The sequence below is a fragment of the Thunnus maccoyii genome, chromosome 8 (assembly GCF_910596095.1).
Source record: "Thunnus maccoyii chromosome 8, fThuMac1.1, whole genome shotgun sequence".
Taxonomy (NCBI): Eukaryota; Metazoa; Chordata; class Actinopteri; order Scombriformes; family Scombridae; genus Thunnus; species Thunnus maccoyii.
In genome coordinates, this window is record NC_056540.1 from 23,905,491 (window position 1) to 23,923,997 (window position 18,507).

The window sequence follows — 18,507 nt, forward strand, 5'->3', positions numbered from 1 at the left end:
ATTAAATAAAAGAATAACATTTAAGCCATTTTAAAAAAGGAAATTTTAAGTTTTGCTTAGTGTGTTTAATTTAGGCTTAAAGATCTCTTAGATCTTAATAATTAGGCCATACAACAGTGATCACTTTAGTTGGCTGATTACCAAATGAATGAATGCGGTACAGAAAGAGACACAACTAAGGCAAAAAACCCAACACTATACCTAACTGTTGTAATAGGTTTGTTTAGGTAACGCTGTGAGGTTACATAGGCCTACCTAGAATTTAAACAGGGCCCTTTTGATGAATAAACAAAATTAAATCCGCAGATAAAAGCATGATGAATCATGTCTTCACAGTATAAGACTATGGCCGCATTCAGACCAAATCTGGCAATGTGACCACGCAGGGTTCTGCGGAGGTGTGGGCGTGTCACTATGGGCTCAACACCGCAGGCACAAATGCAATTTGGATTAAGGGCTGGGTAAACTTAATAGGTTTAGAACAACGGATTTGTGCCAGATTTAAATCCATTATGTTATCTTTGAGACAGAATCAAAACTACAGATGTCCGCTGACTCTGTAAAACTGGCCACTTGATTTACAAGCGAGACTCGAAACTGAGGTTGCAACTGTTTCCAACAGTTCACACTGAATTACTGTAGAACAAAAATGTGTAAATTTTTATTCGACTAAGAGCAGCTATCTGGCACGGCATGATTTGTTTGCCTACTAATCCTGACATTTAGCTTTGCTTTACTATGAAGTCACTACAATGTGTGATTAATACTGAGTTACTTAAGGTGCTATGTTCAGCCCACGATGCAATTTTAAAAATGTTATTCCTCCGTGTCCATTATCTACCATTATGTTTAGGTTCTTCAGTATTTCTAATTCTCTGCCCAATCACTCATTCAACCAGCTGAAGCTCTGGCTGACATAAATTCCTTTCCCCTCACTATTACTCAGTGTGAATGGACCTCCTTGGGAAAAACTATACTATGTAATTTATAAATGTACATCTTATCAGTTTTGAGAGACTTACCAGCAGCTCAAGCTTGTGGTCTGGCATAATGTCAGACATCTGTTTGAGAACAATGTTGTTAGTAGTAACATTAGTTTCCAAAGATATGTTAATATAACAGCCAACTAATTTTGTAACAATCACCAATTTTTATGGAGGAAAATTACAGTCAATAACAAGTCGAGCAGTGAGGCAATAAAATGCAAAGTTTGCTGCCAAAATTTAGCTGATTTTACTGGCTTTCCACACATCCTCTCAGTGAAAACAGAGCTGCATCTGTAATATTATCAACCTCTGTCCATCATTTGGACTATTTTTCCTCACAAATTTATTGTTTCAGTGTCTCCTCCTCTGTGTAGGTTAGAAAGCCAACTGATGATTTACTGAGCAATCTGATCCCAGTAAAACAAAAATGTCTTGTTCAAAATGGTGATTAAATTACTAAATTACAGCACGGCCAGCAGCACTGTACCTTGTAAAATATCCACAACAACGACAAAAATCTCCTGATTATAAGACAGGCAAGTTCTTTACACCCAACTGTAAACTGCAAATGAATGCAAACAATTATCTGACAACTAAACTATCGGCCTTACTACAAGTGATAACTGTAGCTGATAATTCTGATGACAGTAAGTCTCTATCGCCACCAATTATTTGCAATATTAACATTACAGTCAATATCTCCCTGCCTGTCCCTGCTGCCATTAACAGCTGTCATACAATTGTACATAAAGTTTCCAAAGTTACTCATCCACTGATGAGTAACTTTTTAAACAGGAATTCATCACCAAGGCAGATGTAATGAAGTTCAGATGTTCCGTAAACAATATGGTGAAAGCGTATAAACAGATTTACAGGATTATAATGCTGATCTGTTGATTTTGGGTGTGTGGGTGTCCTAAAAGGAAAATCTAACATTAAATTTGATTTATATTATTCTGAATCCTATGATTTGGACAGTATCCTAAGCTGGACATCTGAGCATGAATAAGACGTGTGACCTTTTTTTCATATTTTTGTCCACTGACAGTGAATTAGTGAATGGCTCCGAGAGCTAACAGATTTATTTTTGTTGTTGTTCACAGATTTTCCATTCAAATTAGTTCCATATTTAGGTTTGTATCCCTTAAAATGTTTGCAAACACAATACAAAGCAAAAACATTACACTGTGGCGTAGGAGGTAATAAATAACTTTGTGAGGTGTTTAACTGTCTCTGCTGTAAACACAAGGCAACTATGACGTTATCAGTTGTGGAAAGTGTATACGCGCATTTAGTCAAGTACTGCACTTAAGTACAATTTTGAGGTGCTTGTACTTTACTTGAGTATTTCCATTTGATGCCACTTTAAACTTCCACTCCACAAGGGAAATATTGTATTTTCTATTCCACTACACTACCTTGTTAAAGATTAAACTAGTGGTTTCCAACCTTTTTGGCTTTTTACTTCTTACAAAAAGCAGTGTGTAGTTGGGGTCACATTTCAGCTCCACCAAGTAATGATTTTTCCCTCTAAACTTCTCACATGGTTTAATTTCAATAAATGTTCAAATGATCCAATATTTCACCAAAAATCAAAGATTAGAGAAAAAGTCCAAAAACTGAAAACAGATTTGTGTGTCAGAAGTTTGTCTTTTCTTCTTTCCTCTCGCATTAATCATCTAACAACCCCTCAGATTTATCTGGTGACCCTTTGGAGAGGCCTGACCCCTAGGTTGGGAAACACTGGACTAAACTAGATAACTGTATATAAAGTAGTTCAAACTAGCTCCACCTCCGGCAGCTACAACAGTAACATGCTGCTTAAACACTGATGCTTCAGTATTAATAATCTAATGATGTCATATATAATAATATATCAGTCAGAGGAACCAAACCACTACTTTAACTGCAATACTTAAACTCCATCAAACTGATAATACTTAAGTACTTAAGTAGGATGTGCAGGACTTTTACTTGTAATGGAGTATTTTTACATTGCTGTAGTAGTACTGTTACTTAAGCGAAGGGTCTGAGTACTTCTTCCACCACTGGATGTTATAACATTCAATCATGTTGCTATGATTGTTAGCAACTTAGCAACATTAGCGTCGGTCGCCATGGTGACTGGGAGACACCGCAGCGTCACGGTGAGCACCGTTAAGAGCAGGATACTGATTGAACCGTCGTGTAACACACAATGAGACTGTTACTGAGGAGATTTTAGACGTGAAAGCTATACTTTAGTAACGTTTATGTGTGAGTTATGTGTGTCTGTGTTGGTCTCACCTTCCCACACGCACCGTCTCCAATCACTACAATTTTCAGCTGTCGGTCTTGGCTGTCCTCCTCCGAGTCCGACATGATGCTAAAATGTGCCCCGACAAGTAGCTATCTGTGTGGGGGAGGAAAACGAAACACTAGCAGCTGGTGACTGGTTGTTGAATGTAGCTGCCAGTGCTAATCACAGATGGATTAAACGACCGTTGAGTGGGCAAGCAGACGCCATTTTGACTCCACAACACACAGCCGCTGTGCTCGGCATGATCCACTCACACACTGCTGCCTCAGTGCACGCGGAGTTTCTGTTTAAACAATGATACATCGGACGTAAACAAAATGCAAAAAAAACCACAAGACACGATTTGTTGTGTAAATATTAACGTTGTCGCTCTGAAGCCCCTTTTTCTCACAAAGGAAAAGATCAGAACCGGAAACCCCGCCGCCTGCGGTATGGTTCCGTCCCGTGTGTGACGCGCTGCTGTTGCCATGGTAACACGGGTCAAAGTGTGAGTATAAAAACATGATAAACACACAAAAAATAGGCCTGACATTGTCTAAACAAAGCAACACAGCTTACTTTAGTGGTGGAAAGAAACTATTGTACATTTCATCATCTTTTGAGGTTTCCTATTTTACTTCTACTACCTTTGAGGGTAATATTTTACTTATTACCCCACTACATATTTGACAACTAGTCCTGTTACTAGTTATTTTTGCAAAGTTTACACACAAAACACATGATCAGCTCATAAAATATGATGCACTACTGTACATTAAACCTCCCAACTGTATATAAAGTAGTAAGGCTAAAAGCTCCTTGACCAATTTATTTCACCATTACTGTAAAACACTGCTTATACATTAATAATAGGTTAAGTAACAGTAATAATCTATCATAATAGCCCAATAATATAAGTTATGACATTCTTAAAGGTTTTATTCTGCATAATGACTAATTTTAGTTTTGATACTTTAAGCACATTTTGTGAATAATATCCTTTTAATGCAGGAGTTTTACTTGTAATGGAAAACATATGATCATTATATAAAACATGATGCATTGCTGTACATTAAACCTCCCAACTGTATATAAAGCAGAAGGCTAAAAGCTCCTTGACCAATTTATTTCACCATTACTGTAAAACGCTGCTTACACATTAAAATAATAAGTAACAGTAATAATAAGTCATAATAATCCAATAATATAAGATAGCCTATAACATTCTTAAAAGGTCTATTCTGGTAAATGACTAATTTTAGTTTTGATACTTTGAGCACATTTTGTTAATCATTTTAATGCAGGAGTTTTACTTGTAATGGAGTATTTTTACAGTATAATGTTATATTGCTACTTTTACTTATATAAATGATCAGTATACTTCTTCTACATGTGTTAAAAGATCATTATTATTTAAAATATGATCCTGTCATCTTGTCTCTTCATCTATTTCTCTCTTGCTTGCTCGCTCACACACACACACGCACACACACACACACACACACACACACACACACACACACACACACACACATACATACACACACACACACTCTTGCACAGGGTGCCCCTTTATTTGCACACATATAGTGTATTCAGTGCATTATCTGATAATCCCATTGATTTAGTATAGTTCAGGACTAATATTCTTCCATGAATGAACTAGTAGACATCAATCAATGTAATATTTAATACATATAATATGTTATTATTACACTGCATATTCAATGATTAACAAGTATATAAAATATTGCCTGTTAGCTGAAAACTACTGTGCTAGATATTGATATCCATATTGCTAATAAAACAGATTTATACTTCTGACAGCCAGCTGTGCTTTACTTGTCTTTAGGCAGTAATCTTATACGCTGTCTCTCATCTCATACATGTGCACGTACACGCTGGTACACACACACACACACACACACACACACACACACACACACACACACACACACACACACACAGGCTCCACAGGTCAGTCAAATTATAAACGGACTATTATTAAGTGCTGATTATGAGGACTATATGACAATTTAGGTTCACCTGAATGAAATTACAGTTCTCAGCTGTCAAACAGTTTTAAATCTGACAGAGTTCAACAAACACTTGCAGCCACCTTTTAAGGGTTTTGCCTGAAAAAAAAAAAAAATACAGGTTCTGCGGTGTTAATCGACTTTTCAAACATTAACATTAGTCTTGAAGCTTTCTGTTCACAGATAGATTGACGCATTCATTTTTCCACTACTCAACAGCTGAACAGTCTCCCAGTTTGCCACAGCTTAGAGGAATGTCTTAGCAGCTGTGTAATGTGATTGCTCTACATGCCACACTGATGTATTTACCAAATGAACTACGACCATTATTGGCAAATTTGAACTGCAGTCTTGAATAAATTGACCGAACAGATCGTTTAAATCCCATTCTTTTGTGACATTACTCTCTACTGTATTTATAAATTATTCCAAATTAGTTCAAGACTCAATGCTTAATATAAATAATCCAAATATATAAAAAAAATAATGTATTATTGTTGAGCTAATGGCCCTGGTGTGTTGTCAATCAGGACTATTCCCCAGATTTTTAAATTATGTTTGTTTTTAAACGTTTGCAGTAAATTTGTGTGTGAAGATAAAACATCACACCAAGAAAAAAGGCTAAAAATCTGCACCACAATTACTCATTGAAGTAAAAATAAAGACAGTAATTCATTGGAATACAAGGAAAAACCTCTGTGTCAAAGCCCTTGAACTGCAGCCTGTTACAGTCTTATTGAACATGAATCTGTCAAAAAAGGAGGATCAGGACATAAAAAGGATTTTCTCAGAGTAATTTTAGCATTAAGACCTGTAATCTGCAGCCTGTGATCAGACACAGAACATTTCCATCGTTTACTTTTTGTAAAGTATAGGCTACCACATTTCCTTTATATTTACTGTGATGTTGAGCTTTTTTAAAAAATCTTTTAATCATAAAAAAAATGAACTCAAGGTTTCAGTTCAAAAGCCCCAAAGTCCACTACAACATACATGACAGGATTATGTTTGATGATGGTGTTTGTTAATAAACATTATTTGTCCTATTAGAGGAGAATATGGACTGTGGTGTTTTACAAGCCAGACTCGTCTTTCACACTTGCTTTTCTCTGCAGGGGAAGGATGCCGCTCTTCATGGGGGATGAGGAGGAATTTGCACCTGGAGCACTTTGAAGCAGGTGGCAGTCAGTGTCAGGTCAGTTCACTATGAGGGTGTGACTGGCAGCTTCCCAAACCGGACAGAAAGGTTTGGAGGAAAAATGAAGCTTAATTGATTTGTTTTTTTGTTGTTTTTTTTTTTTTAAAAGGACGCTTAAGAGCAAAGACGAAGACGGCGATTCTTATTCGCAGCAGCAGTTTAAAAACGTCTATTAATTATATATTTTTGTTAGTTTCACTGATTTATTTTGCTGCTGTGATCAGTTAAGTTTGTGCCAGTTTATCCTTCATGTAGGGTGGAGTTTAGACTATTTAATCCATTTAGCAACAAGGAATTTGGAAGCTGTGGCACCAAAGTAATGAATTCACGATTACTGGAACATTTCTCCTCTCATGATTAAGTAAATCTAAGAAAACTCGACATAAAATGAATTTGGGTTTTATTACAGACGTCCATTTAAAAAAAAAAAAAAAAGTACAGTCCACAGTTAAAAGTGTTTGGTAAAAAGATCATTCTTTGAGAGAGATGCAGTTGATCTGTTTTACAGTGTTCATAACGTTACTCCTTGAAGCCCAACATAACGATACTTGAGTAAAACATATATCCTAATAAATACATAAATATCTGATCATACACAAATAAATCTTGGCGAGTTGTGGTGCAAAGTAAATTAATAGAGATAAAAATGTTAAAATGATTAAATACATGAAAACCGACCCGTGTTCATGGATTTAGTCTCGTTTTACATATTAGAAAACACGCTGTTTATAATCCTAAAATCTCGTAGGCCTATAATATGTTATATTTGTTATACACACATTAAAACACCTGTGTGTGATGTGAAATTTCAGGGAGATCTAACATGGATTATTCTCGATTAAAGCTGCTGAAAATAAATTAAATTCACCTGTCATCAATTCTTAAAATATTGAATTTCTCAGATCAAGTGAAAGTCGTGCTGGCATTGACGAGATCGTGTCGCCTGTTTTATTCTTTTAAATGTGAATCTTGTAATTGGGAAAATTATCTCATTTTTTTTTAAAGACTTTTTATTTTGTTTGTTTTTTAAAGTAAATTAAGAGATTGTCAGGCGAGTTAAAACCAACCTGCCAACCAAATCTTACACGTAAGGAAATTATGACTCAATAACACTGATTGTCATGTGAACATTTTTTTGCAGTTTAATTTGGAGAGAAACACATTTTATAATTTGGGGATAAACTGTCACTTGTTCTGCCACAAAATGACCCGACAGTACTCGCTTCATAACCACATGATTATAAATTACCTTCATTTCAGTCAAATCGAGCCTAACATCGCCTGCAGTTTACTTCCAGCTCTGTATAACGTGTCAAATAATGTCTATTAAATGCCAATTTTCCATGATAGTTCTGTCACTTGATACAGATCAACACCTGGAGAGTCTCTCTGTAAATGAATATAATTACTGCTCTGAATAAAAGTCAAGAGCAAACGGCTGAATTGTCCTTGACCCACAACACCATGAAGATCAATTTAGGCCAGAGCTCGTTTAAGAAAGAAAATGTACATGTGTTATAATTTACACGGGAATAAGAGGAAGAGGAGAAATCAAATAATAAATAAATCACATGGATTAAAATGGAGTGTGGCAACGAGGATGAGTCAGATTTCTGGTTGATTAAAATCAGATTTCTTTTTTTTTTATCTCCAAACAGCTTTCAAAATTCCCAAGGTGTACGTTTTCCTCCTGAGACAGAAAGTAGTTTTAAAGATTAAAAATAAGGGTGAGCGCCTTGATTCTTTGAGAAATAACATGGAAAAAAAATAGGTTACTTGTGCGTAATTATCCATAAATGCTTGCGTAAAGGAGCTCCCGTGATTCATAAAATCCAAATGAATTTCTGTCTCATTTAGTTTCACAGCATAAACAGTCACAGCATATTAAGCTATACAATAAATATATTTCCCACGCATTAAAGTAAACTATATAAAATAATAATAATAACGGGGAGACGCTGGAATGGGGCTAATGTTCACTGATGGGGGTGTTTGCATTTCAATGATCGCAGGCTGAAAGGAAAAAAAAAATCCGCGACATGTCCCTCTATATCAGATATCTCCACATGCAGGTATGAAAGGAAGTTATGTGGGACGGTCCACTCCTCAGTATCCCTCTCAGTCCTTCAAGTTCCAGCGCAGCCAATGAGGAGCATCACTGCCTGCTGGAGAGGGCCTCGGGTGGCACATACCTGCATCAAGGAGATCAGATTTTAGGACAAATAGGCGCCGTTCGTGGGTAGGGGGATTGTTTTTTACCATATAGGGTTAAAAAAAAAAAAAAGATGGGGCGCTGATCAACCAAAAGCGTATTCACCTGGCTGTTTGGGCGTGTACGTGCGTAAAAGCGCAGTGGCATTGCGCAGTGCTAAAACGGAGACCTTTCCTGTTGTGCCACCATGAATGTTTATCTTTGGTGCTCTCATTGTTAATGTGTCCAATTATTTATATTATGTTCTGTTGCTATTATTTTCCTCTCATCTCCATCAGTCTTATAACTAAAGTAAACAGCACAGAATACATTTTTATTCCTGATTTACAGCATCCCACAGGCTGTGTGGGCGTCTGTGAGGGATGTAGGTGTTTTATAAGGCCAAAGAAGGATGGCTGATGCACTGCAGCTCCCTGCTGACCCCAACTTAACACTTTTACTGGGTGCAGAATAATAGCTAATACAACTCCAGTAATAGTTCAGTTCCAGTGATAATAAGATACCAAAGACAACCTTAAAGAATGTTCCTGAAGGAAAACATTTACAATGTTTTGTATCCACCAACAACCCAGAGTGAGGATCTTTTTTTTTTTTTTTTTCACCCCTCCTTGACTTGAATTTAGGCGCAGTGACATGGGCCTCCTTAACCCTGAAATACTCCTCTCGTTGTGTTGACATGCAGCCCTAAAGGTAGCTGTCAGTTTGCCCTGTCCTGGAATCACAGAGCTATTCATCATTGTTTGACAGGTGTGTTTGGGAAGAAAACCATAGTGGCCCGGATGAAACCTACAAGGGCCTCAGAGTACAGCACTAACATCATGGTGAAGGTGAAGATGAGGAGAGATTCATAAGGAAGTTTCATTAAAATAAACTTGTTGCAGATCTGCAGCAATGTGCACGATAAACACTTTTCTATTTAATGCACGTGTGGCTTTAGTAGAATATTGCGCCTGTTTTATTAGTTTGTAATTTCTTTGTGCTCTCGAAACACAAAGTCCCAAACCAATGATGAAATGATAGTTAAGTTATTTATAAACCAGGTCAACCTGTTATGTAGGCCAAGTTGTTCAAACTTTGAGAAGATTTTTAGTCCGAAAACAAGAGCGCAAATGAGAAAGTAGGATCTGTGGGACAACCATTCAGATTATAACTGTTTTAATACCTAATACTAATAGTTAAATTGTGTTTAAATGCTTTTACCTGACAGTAGGTCACTGATTCGTCAAATAAAAAGTCCATTTGTGTAACCGTGCTGCCTAAAACTGTTTTTGTTTTGTAGTGATTGTTAAAATTATTGGTAAATTCTAACTGATTTGTTATTGTTATTCATATAAAAATGTCTATATGACACTATTACACTTTGTAATAAAAGTCTCAAAATAAAATTGCATCCAAATGATAGTAATGCCTGATATGTTTTAATGTTTTTCGGTCTAAACAGTCATTTAACACAAAGAACACATGTACATTTCAATAGGAGTTGCTCTGTTTTGGCCACACGATCACTTTCAGGCCAACAACACAACAAACCGCCTGTTTTCAGTCTGACACTGTACATGCCCACACTATAATGTGTTTTACATTGAAATAATGTCATGTATATGCTCAAAAGTGCTGAAATATCTTACCTTTACAAACACAGCAAGAAAAAAAAAAACACAACCTGTAACAGAGACAGTTATTTGAAAAGTCAATGGAATATGCCTATTTCCAATCACTGCAGAGGTAGGAAGGCGCATGTAAAATAAAAACCAACATAAGGTGACATTTTCAGTCTGTTTAGGCCGCTGGTTCCCACAGTGGGGTCCTGGGGGCTTCAGAGGTCCTGAAGGGGCTCCCCAGCAAAGAGAGGAATACTTAAATGTCACTGCTGTGCCACTCCTCAGAGGTTACATACTGATTTTTTTTATAAGGAGGTCCGGTCTCTCCGCTCATCTACAGTTCAGAGAGTTTTACAACTTCTCTCCTCGGGACAGTTTTACTAAACGAGGGAAGAAGTCAGTTTAAGTATTTGAGGATGTTGGAAAAAACACAAAAAAAAGTTTGGGAACCTCTGGTCTGGCCTGGACAACACGATGAGGCAGAGACGCTGAGCAGATGATGAGTCCCTTCTTGTCTCCTCCTCTTGTCAAAAAAAAGTTACTTTGATTTCCTGGGAGCGAAATGACAAAACAAAAAAATGAATAAATACAGTCACCGAGTTCTCACTGATTCCCCGCACATGCAGAGAGTGTCCATGCAGGGAGGCAGTAGGCGTAGGGATAATAGTAGGACGGCTGCAGGGAGAGGAGCGGGGGCCGCAGGATCTCTCCCGGGCTGTACTGTCTCTGGTCGTCCCGCACCAAAACTTTCACCGCCACCTTCTTGGCCGCCGGGGTCGACGCCATCAGATCGGCGGCCATCTGGCGGCGTTTCGTCTTGTACCTGCGGTTCTGGAACCAGATCTTGACCTGAGTCTCTGTGAGCTTCAGGGAAGCCGCCAGGTCCGCCCGCTCCGGCCCAGACAGGTACCGCTGGTGGTTGAAGCGGCGCTCCAACTCGAAGACCTGCGCATGGGAGAAGGCCGCCCTGGAGCGCTTTTTCCTCTGTTTGGGTTGGTCCAGGCTCTTATCGTCCAGGGTGCTGGAGTCTGAGAGAGGGAGACACGCAGATGGGCCATGCAAGTGAATTCCTGTATTTGTTTGCATTTGTTGATTTCAGGTGAGCTTGTTGTGTTTTTTGGATGCAACAAAAAGGAGAAACACTTATTAAAAGGAGTGTGAACATTTATACCGAGTGTTTTAATTCTCCAGTTTTACCACGTTGTAAGAAACGAACTGCCATGAATTTATCTAAGGTTGCTGGATGCTGCAGCTTTTATATTAAATAGAAAAATGTCTGACACTGAGTTTTCATCCAGGCCTAAACGTCACAACGTGTGCAGACCTTTATTTACTACGAGGAGACAGTTTCTTGAAATACTACACCGTGTGTTTCTGGTTGTTTGCGACTTTAGTCCCGAGTTAAATTGTGCCAGTGCATCATATATTAGCTTACAACCGCGAAGACGCCAATAAATGCTCATAAACATAAGTCTTATCGTGACAAAGTTTCACAATGGGACAATGCATCCATTAATATTCGTGCGTAAAAACAGGCTAATTCGTGCGTAAAAGTGCAAAAAGGACGTGGAGATGTTTTGAAAACAAGCAAACAGGCCTGATATCCTACAATAACACCGTCAGGTCACTTGTTGTGATTTGATAAACATGTATCAGAAGTGTTGAGCAACAGTATTAAAAGAGCACTGGGCTCTTTAATTCAGAATCGCTACTTTTAAAGTTTCATCGGAGCATTTTGGTTTCTAGACTATGAATCAAATCAGAGAGCCACACTTTATTTTTTGTTTTGTGTTTAGTCACACGGTCGTCTTTCTGTGTCACTTACCTGTAGCATTATTCGGCTCACTGTCACTCTTTGCGTTTTCCACAGCTGCAGACTCGTGATCCGTTTCTTCCTGCAGACTTTCCTCCGGCACATCCGACGCAGGGTCTCCGTCCTTCTCCGACTTGCACACGGCCGGAGTCTTGCTGTCGTTGTCATCGCTCAGACCCGAGTCCGAGTCGTAGCTTTTCTGGTCCGTCGGCTCACAAGACTCCCCATCATCTCTCCCAGACCCGCCGTTCATCTCCCCAAATATTTTCCAGCACGCCGTCTTGGAGAAGCACATGTCCAAATCTGGCAAGTGTCGGCTGTCGTCCTTTTTGTTCAGGATGGCTTGGATTGAGAAAGGCATCAGCGAGTTGCCACGAACGGCCATTTTCAGAAAAGCGAAGTTTGCTCCGTCTTCAAGCTGCGTAATTAACCGGTCCGAGTAGTGGAGCAAATGTCAGTTCATCCACATTTTAGGCTACTCCCTCCGTGGAGCGCTGCTGTCGCTTAACTTTCCCTCCAGAAGTTGGTTTCTGGTCGCATCCCCGCGGGAGAAGCCGTGGAAAAGTTTCTCCTACATCCACAGGCACGATGCTGCTCCTCCGCATAGCTCTGCCATCAGCCCGGGCTCGCTCCAGTCTCCGGCCCTTTTCACCAAATTTTTTTTTAACCATCCACCCTCACCTGTGACTGACAGGCACTCCTCGTCGCCTCCTATTGGTCGAAGGAGAGGGGAAACCGTTTCAGGATTGGCAACTGTAAACGACGTCATGCTGCCTTCAACAGAGTGGGAAAAAGTTAAAAGGATGAAAGAAAAGTTTGGTGGAAGCTTTTCACAAGAGGAGAAACTGACATTCATGTTGCAACCACACAAATTTACCTTAACAGCAGCTTCTTTTACTAACTCTTGTTGTGCCTTTTCTTTTTGTGAAATCAAAATTGCTCGTTCATTTAGGTTAATTAATTTAAAAAGGATGTATTATTATTCTTATTAAAGTGTAGATCTTTCTGAATTCGTGGTGATCAGAAGTCGTGCAGTCAGAAAAAACGAGAGTCCTGTGCGTAAAACCCTGACATCACAAGAAAGCTTTAACAACAATACCAATAGAAAATAGAACCGGGGTCTCCCGTCTCCCATTTTCTCTGCATGACCTGAATGCAGCACCAGGACAATAAATTTGTAGGATAGGACATCATTTTAAAGCTTAACCCTTCACCGTCCACACACTGGTCTGTTGGGAGTCCGGTGCGTAACGCGTAATTTTTCCTTCCTTAATATTTTGGCCACAGACCGACGTGTGTCAGGTTGTTTCCGACGCACACTGTCTACTTTTTTTATTACACCTTTAAAGCCACAGAGCTTCTCCTTTTTGTCACTTCCGTGGCAGGCCTGCATCATGAATCGCCATGACCAGGTAGGCCCCGAACCATAAATCTTTCATTCAGAAACACAAGTTAAAAATAAGTAATTAACCCACTGTTGGCTTTAACAAACTGTTTCCTTAAACGAGACAAAATATCTGATAACAGGCGACTTGTGATCGTTTTATACCGGTGTTCTTGTTTTTTTGTTTTTTTTAAAAACTGGACTCTGTTTTGACAGTGATGCAATAAATACTTGATCAATTCCTGAAATAAATGACACTGTAAACAACTGGAATCACTGCCTGAATGTTTCACTCGTTAAAAAAAAGTAGATTTTTATTTGTGAAATCTCAAACTGGCAGTTTTTGCAGCGTAAAATGAAATGTTTATTTTCCTCCACCCGCTGCGGATCCTTTATGCTGTTTATCACCTAAAAGTTGTAGAAATGACTGACTTAAGAGTTATTAAGTCTGAACGAAATGACGAGATATGAATGTGGCGCTCAGCTGCTGCCGTCTGTGTCTTTAAGCGGACAAACATCTGTAGCTGCAGATCCGGATCGTGACCTCTGCCGTTTTTCAGGTCGCCTGCTTCTCTCAACGCTTTGCTGCTGCTTTCATTTACCAGCCAGTAAAAAAATCACATGTATCTCAAAATGATATTTTGGTCAACGACGTGAATAGTTTTATTTAATTTTACATTCTACATACAGAAAGGATGTGTTTTATGAAACGGTTCAATGAATTAATAATAAATCTTTATATATATAGGGTGTAAAGGATGCGAAGGCACGACTGAGGCCAGCAGAGCTTTAAGATATGATACTTTCTGTATCCTTAAAGCAATATCCTTAAAGATAATTAACTTTTCTTTTTTATTCTTTAAATTTTTTTTGGCATTATGTCTGATTTATGTATCTTCATTAATTCAACCAGGCTTATTAAAAAAAAAAATCCCTGAAATCTTCAGCCTGTAATTAACCAGTCTGTTATAAATTATATGAATTAAAGTGGCCTCATGACTTCAGTTCTGCATTAATGAAATGTAAATATTGTAAAAAACTATATATAATTAACAGCCTAATTTAATTTTTTATTATTATTTCTTCCACTCTGTTCGCTTCTTTATGTTTAAATCTTAAAAAGCTGGAAGTATTTTGTATGAGGAGGAAAAATTAATCTGTTAATCTGTTAATTCTTATTCCATGAAAATCAAAAACTCAACAAACAAACAAAAAAAAAAAAGAAAGACCAGCTTTTATCAGAAAAGGATGAAGCTGGTTTTTATTTGATTATTTTGCTCATTTGCTCTTTTGGTTTTACTGTATTTTTCTGATCTCAAAGCTTCATGCTGATGCGCGCAGAAACAGATTATTTTCATTCAGACTGATGAGAAAATCTGCGCTGACCTGAAACTCGTTTTGGAAACAAACCTCTGAAACTTTCTTATTATTCTTTGTTCCCAGAGGCCTGATTAAAATGGCGCCTGTTAGTAAAAGCCTGTGGAAACTTAATCACTGTGAACTTCAGATAAATGACACTTTTTTTTTCTCTCCTCTGCGTCTTTTGATGTGTATTAAAGCAACAGAAACACCTGGTGTATCAAACCTTCATCTCTTCATTAGATGCCGTCAACATCATGACAATAATAAAGAACATTTTGGCTTCAAGTCGAGTCATAATAATCATAAATCCAAAGACTTCAAAGCATGAATTGATCAGTGCTGCTGTCACTTTGTGCAAACCTGTTGCATGCATACATTATACCATCTAGTGGCCACTGAAAATACCTCTTCACCTTGACTTCTTGGCATCTTGTGCCTTTTGTGGGTTAATTACATATGAGGACTTTTTTTTCTTCAAAATATCTTCTTTAATTCCTTTTTCAGACCTCAAACAATAACTTCCACGTTTCGGGCTGCAAGACTGACGCTTCTTTTTTTTTTTCTGTAAATGAACTAACGCGGTTTAACTGCATGATTAATGTCCTGTTCTGAGAAAGTCAAGTGAATGTTGGTGAATAAAATTATGTGGCATTGTCTCAGGCCTGGATGTGACCTTGAGGATGAAAGTCTGCATCACCGCAAGCAAAGAAAACACAACTGGGAAAGGGAAAAGCAAAAACCACTGACACCGTCTGGATATTTTCACACACCCTGCCCTTGTTCTTTTAGAAACTGCTCATTTCACACAAGGCCAATACACAAGTGGTACATCACATCTTTTTTTTTTTTACTCTCTTCTATTGTAAGAACAATTTTTCTCTTTTTTTGCGTCCTTCATGCATTCTTTATACTGTTGTCTTTTGTCCAAAAACCAGCCTAACTGACCCCTACGCAGGGTTTTACCCTGGGAAAATGGAAAATAAATACTGTCTGCCAATTCTCCAACAAAGTAAGTCAGTGTGCGCCTATCAATGTGATGTCAAGCAGAGCTCCAGGGGTTACTCTGTGTTTTGGTAACCACACTGGGAGGAAGAGTAATAAGCAGTAAGTAGCTGTAAGTGGCAGGAAATGTAAACAGCAGCAGCAACAGCAGCTTGGTTTTCATTCAGACAACTGCAGGAGCATTAAAAAAAAAAAAAAAAAAAAGTAAAAATACACAGCTGGTTTGTTGTGATTCACATTTACAGTTAAGTTGATCATCAGATTAACTGAAGATGTATTTAAGACATTAAATATGGTTGTGAAAGTCTATGAAAATAATATAACAGTAGTATACAAGGACACTATGATAATAGTAAACTTCTATATAACAACTCTAAATGAAGTAAATTTAGAATAACTTTGTTGTGAGTTTGTAACACGTGAACATGTTGGAGCACCGGAGCTTCAACAGATTTACAGAAAAGTAAAATCTGATCTATTCAGGGATTCACTGCAGACTTTGACGATTGGAGTGATGAAACAACAGCTGCAGCAGTTATGGTGCATAACATTATTAGAAGTAGTATTATTGTTGTTATTATTAGTAGTAATAGTAGTATTTTAAAAGCAAGAAATTGTCATTTTAATTCTGCAAAACTCATATTTATAGTCTTGTGATCTTTGATTTTTTTCCCCAACTGTGTGTCAGTGTGAAATCACATTTGAAAAAATTGAACAAAATACATTAGATCTATATTTGTATACAGGACTGGCTAGTCATTGTTCAAATTTTACCAGCCACTCAATAGATTACCATTGTTTTTTTTGGCTGATGAGTGAAACAAATCTAGCAGCCACTTGCATATTTTACCAGCATTTGGCTGGTTGCTGGTGCTAATTTTGTGCCTTTTCTGTTCATTCGTATAGTTTAGAGCTGCAACTAAAGATTATTTTCATTATTGATTAATCTGTTGATCATCTTTGTGATTAAACTCTTTTTAAAATCTAATTTAGTCTTTGAAAACTTCAGAAAAGGAGGGAAAATGCCTGTTACATGTTCCCAGAGCACCAGCTGACATCTTCAAGTGGTTTGTTTTGCTCAATCAATAATTTAAAACCCCAAAATATTCAATGAGTGATATAAAACAGAGAAAAGCAGCACACCATCATATTTTAATAAGCATGAATGAGAAAATGTTTGGCATCTTTGCTTGATAAATGATTTAACTGATCCAGAAGATCTGATTTTTTTTTTCAATAAACATGAAAAAAAACAGAAGCTTTGCTCAAACACGTTTTTGTTGTGAATCTGAAGCTGGTTTTCTTCTTCTTCTGGACAGGAGGGCTCCATCTGCTGGTGTGAAAGAAAACCTGCTGTTACAAGGAAAAAAAAGAAAAAGAAAAAAAAAAGGTGATATTGAAAGATGAGACGTTCACTACATAATAGCTGTGCCGGGAAAAGGTATGTTTGGTCTTTTTCTACAACGACATGATTCCTTAATATCCCCAGACTCTGTCTGCTCTCCTCCTCGCACACTCTCCTGGTGTAACACAAGGGTAAGACCCCCCCCCCACACACCACCACCACCACCACCACCACCACAACCACCTTTCCAGTTAAGAAATAAACTTTAATGGCACAGTGGAATACATTTTGCCCTCCGCCTTCCCTTTTTTTCCCCTCCCCTGCCTCTTCTTTGTAACTTTAATCTCATGTTTTAAACAGAAAATCTCTCCTGATGCAGCAACATGCCGGTTGCCGTGGTAACGTGTCTCTGTTTCCCCTCCTCTCTGAGGGTGTGTGTTTATGACAGGTCTTGAAATTTTTTCTCTTGCGTGATGGTATGAAGAAGGAGGCTCACAGCACGCCATACCCTCCCCTCCTAAACCCCCAAACCCGACACCCCCCCCCCCACCCTCACTTCTTATGTGAGAATAGCTGCCAAATTGCGTTCAGATGGAGAAATACATAAGAGCGCACTGCCAAGAGTCATTTGCAATAAATGCTCCCAAAATGTCCTCTGAATTTCTCACCAAATATCAGAATCACCGTGATAGCAGCCTTAATCAACCTCAACATCGGAAAGTGGAAGGAAGGGGAAGGGGACGGGGGGGGGTTACTGCCAGCTTTAAGTGTGCTTTTAGTGGCCTAAGTTACAATTGAACCCTCCAAATCTTTTTTTTTTTTTTTGTCTTTCCCAAAGCCTTGCATGCGATGGAGCACTAAATGGAAGAGCCCTTGGGACAGAACACTTAATACAGTAAATGGAAGCAAGAGACAAGCAGAGAGCAGTCGTCCTGAGTTCCTCCTTCTCTTGGAAGCTATTCAAAACATCTCAGCGATGGCTGCATTACTGGAGACACAGGAGCAGGAGCACTTTCAGTCGGGGGGTGGGGGGGGTTAGCCCGCTGTTACAGTCCAATTAATGTGTGTAGATAGTGCAGGCGTGATTTATAGTTTATTTTCAGGTCTGCTGTGCTGACAAACGAGCTTCCATCCGCCTCTGGCACGCAACAGATAATGCATTCAGCTCAAGCACATCATGAAAGGCTTCTCGAGTCTGAAGGGTCTGGCTGTGACCGATTCTTTCTCCTCCACTCACGCCTAAATAAAGACGTCCTTCAAAAGCGGCAGAGCCCCTTTCAACCGGTCTCA

The 18,507-nt window shown here is 38.5% G+C and overlaps 2 protein-coding genes and 1 long non-coding RNA gene across 12 annotated transcripts in view; 1 reads left to right on the plus strand and 2 right to left on the minus strand.

Moving 5' to 3' along the window:
- Positions 1–3,716, minus strand: part of rab28 (RAB28, member RAS oncogene family) — a 47,865-nt gene extending 44,149 nt beyond the window's left edge. For all 4 annotated transcript variants that reach the window (XR_006097317.1, XR_006097318.1, XM_042418409.1 and 1 more), the window contains exon 1: positions 3,273–3,716. Coding sequence is in view for 2 of the 4 variants with exons in the window: in XM_042418409.1 (XP_042274343.1) it covers positions 3,273–3,347 (75 nt within the window). In the remaining 2 variants the exon portion in view is untranslated. The remainder of the gene's footprint in view (positions 1–3,272) is intronic.
- Positions 1–17,270, plus strand: part of LOC121901576 — a 214,293-nt gene extending 197,023 nt beyond the window's left edge. For 3 of the 7 annotated variants that reach the window (XR_006097325.1, XR_006097324.1, XR_006097319.1), the window contains 3 exons: positions 3,663–3,772; positions 6,416–6,495; positions 17,192–17,270. This is a non-coding gene — a long non-coding RNA (uncharacterized LOC121901576). The other 4 variants (XR_006097320.1, XR_006097321.1, XR_006097322.1 and 1 more) reach the window with 4 other exon arrangements.
- On the minus strand, positions 10,107–13,078 carry nkx3-2 (NK3 homeobox 2). Its single transcript, XM_042418408.1, has 2 exons — positions 12,137–13,078; positions 10,107–11,339 (listed from the first exon to the last, which is right to left on the minus strand). Exons 1-2 carry the CDS (start codon positions 12,507–12,509, stop codon positions 10,915–10,917), a joined length of 798 nt encoding a protein of 265 aa, XP_042274342.1. The 5' UTR covers positions 12,510–13,078; the 3' UTR covers positions 10,107–10,914.
- Positions 17,271–18,507: the final 1,237 nt, after the last annotated feature.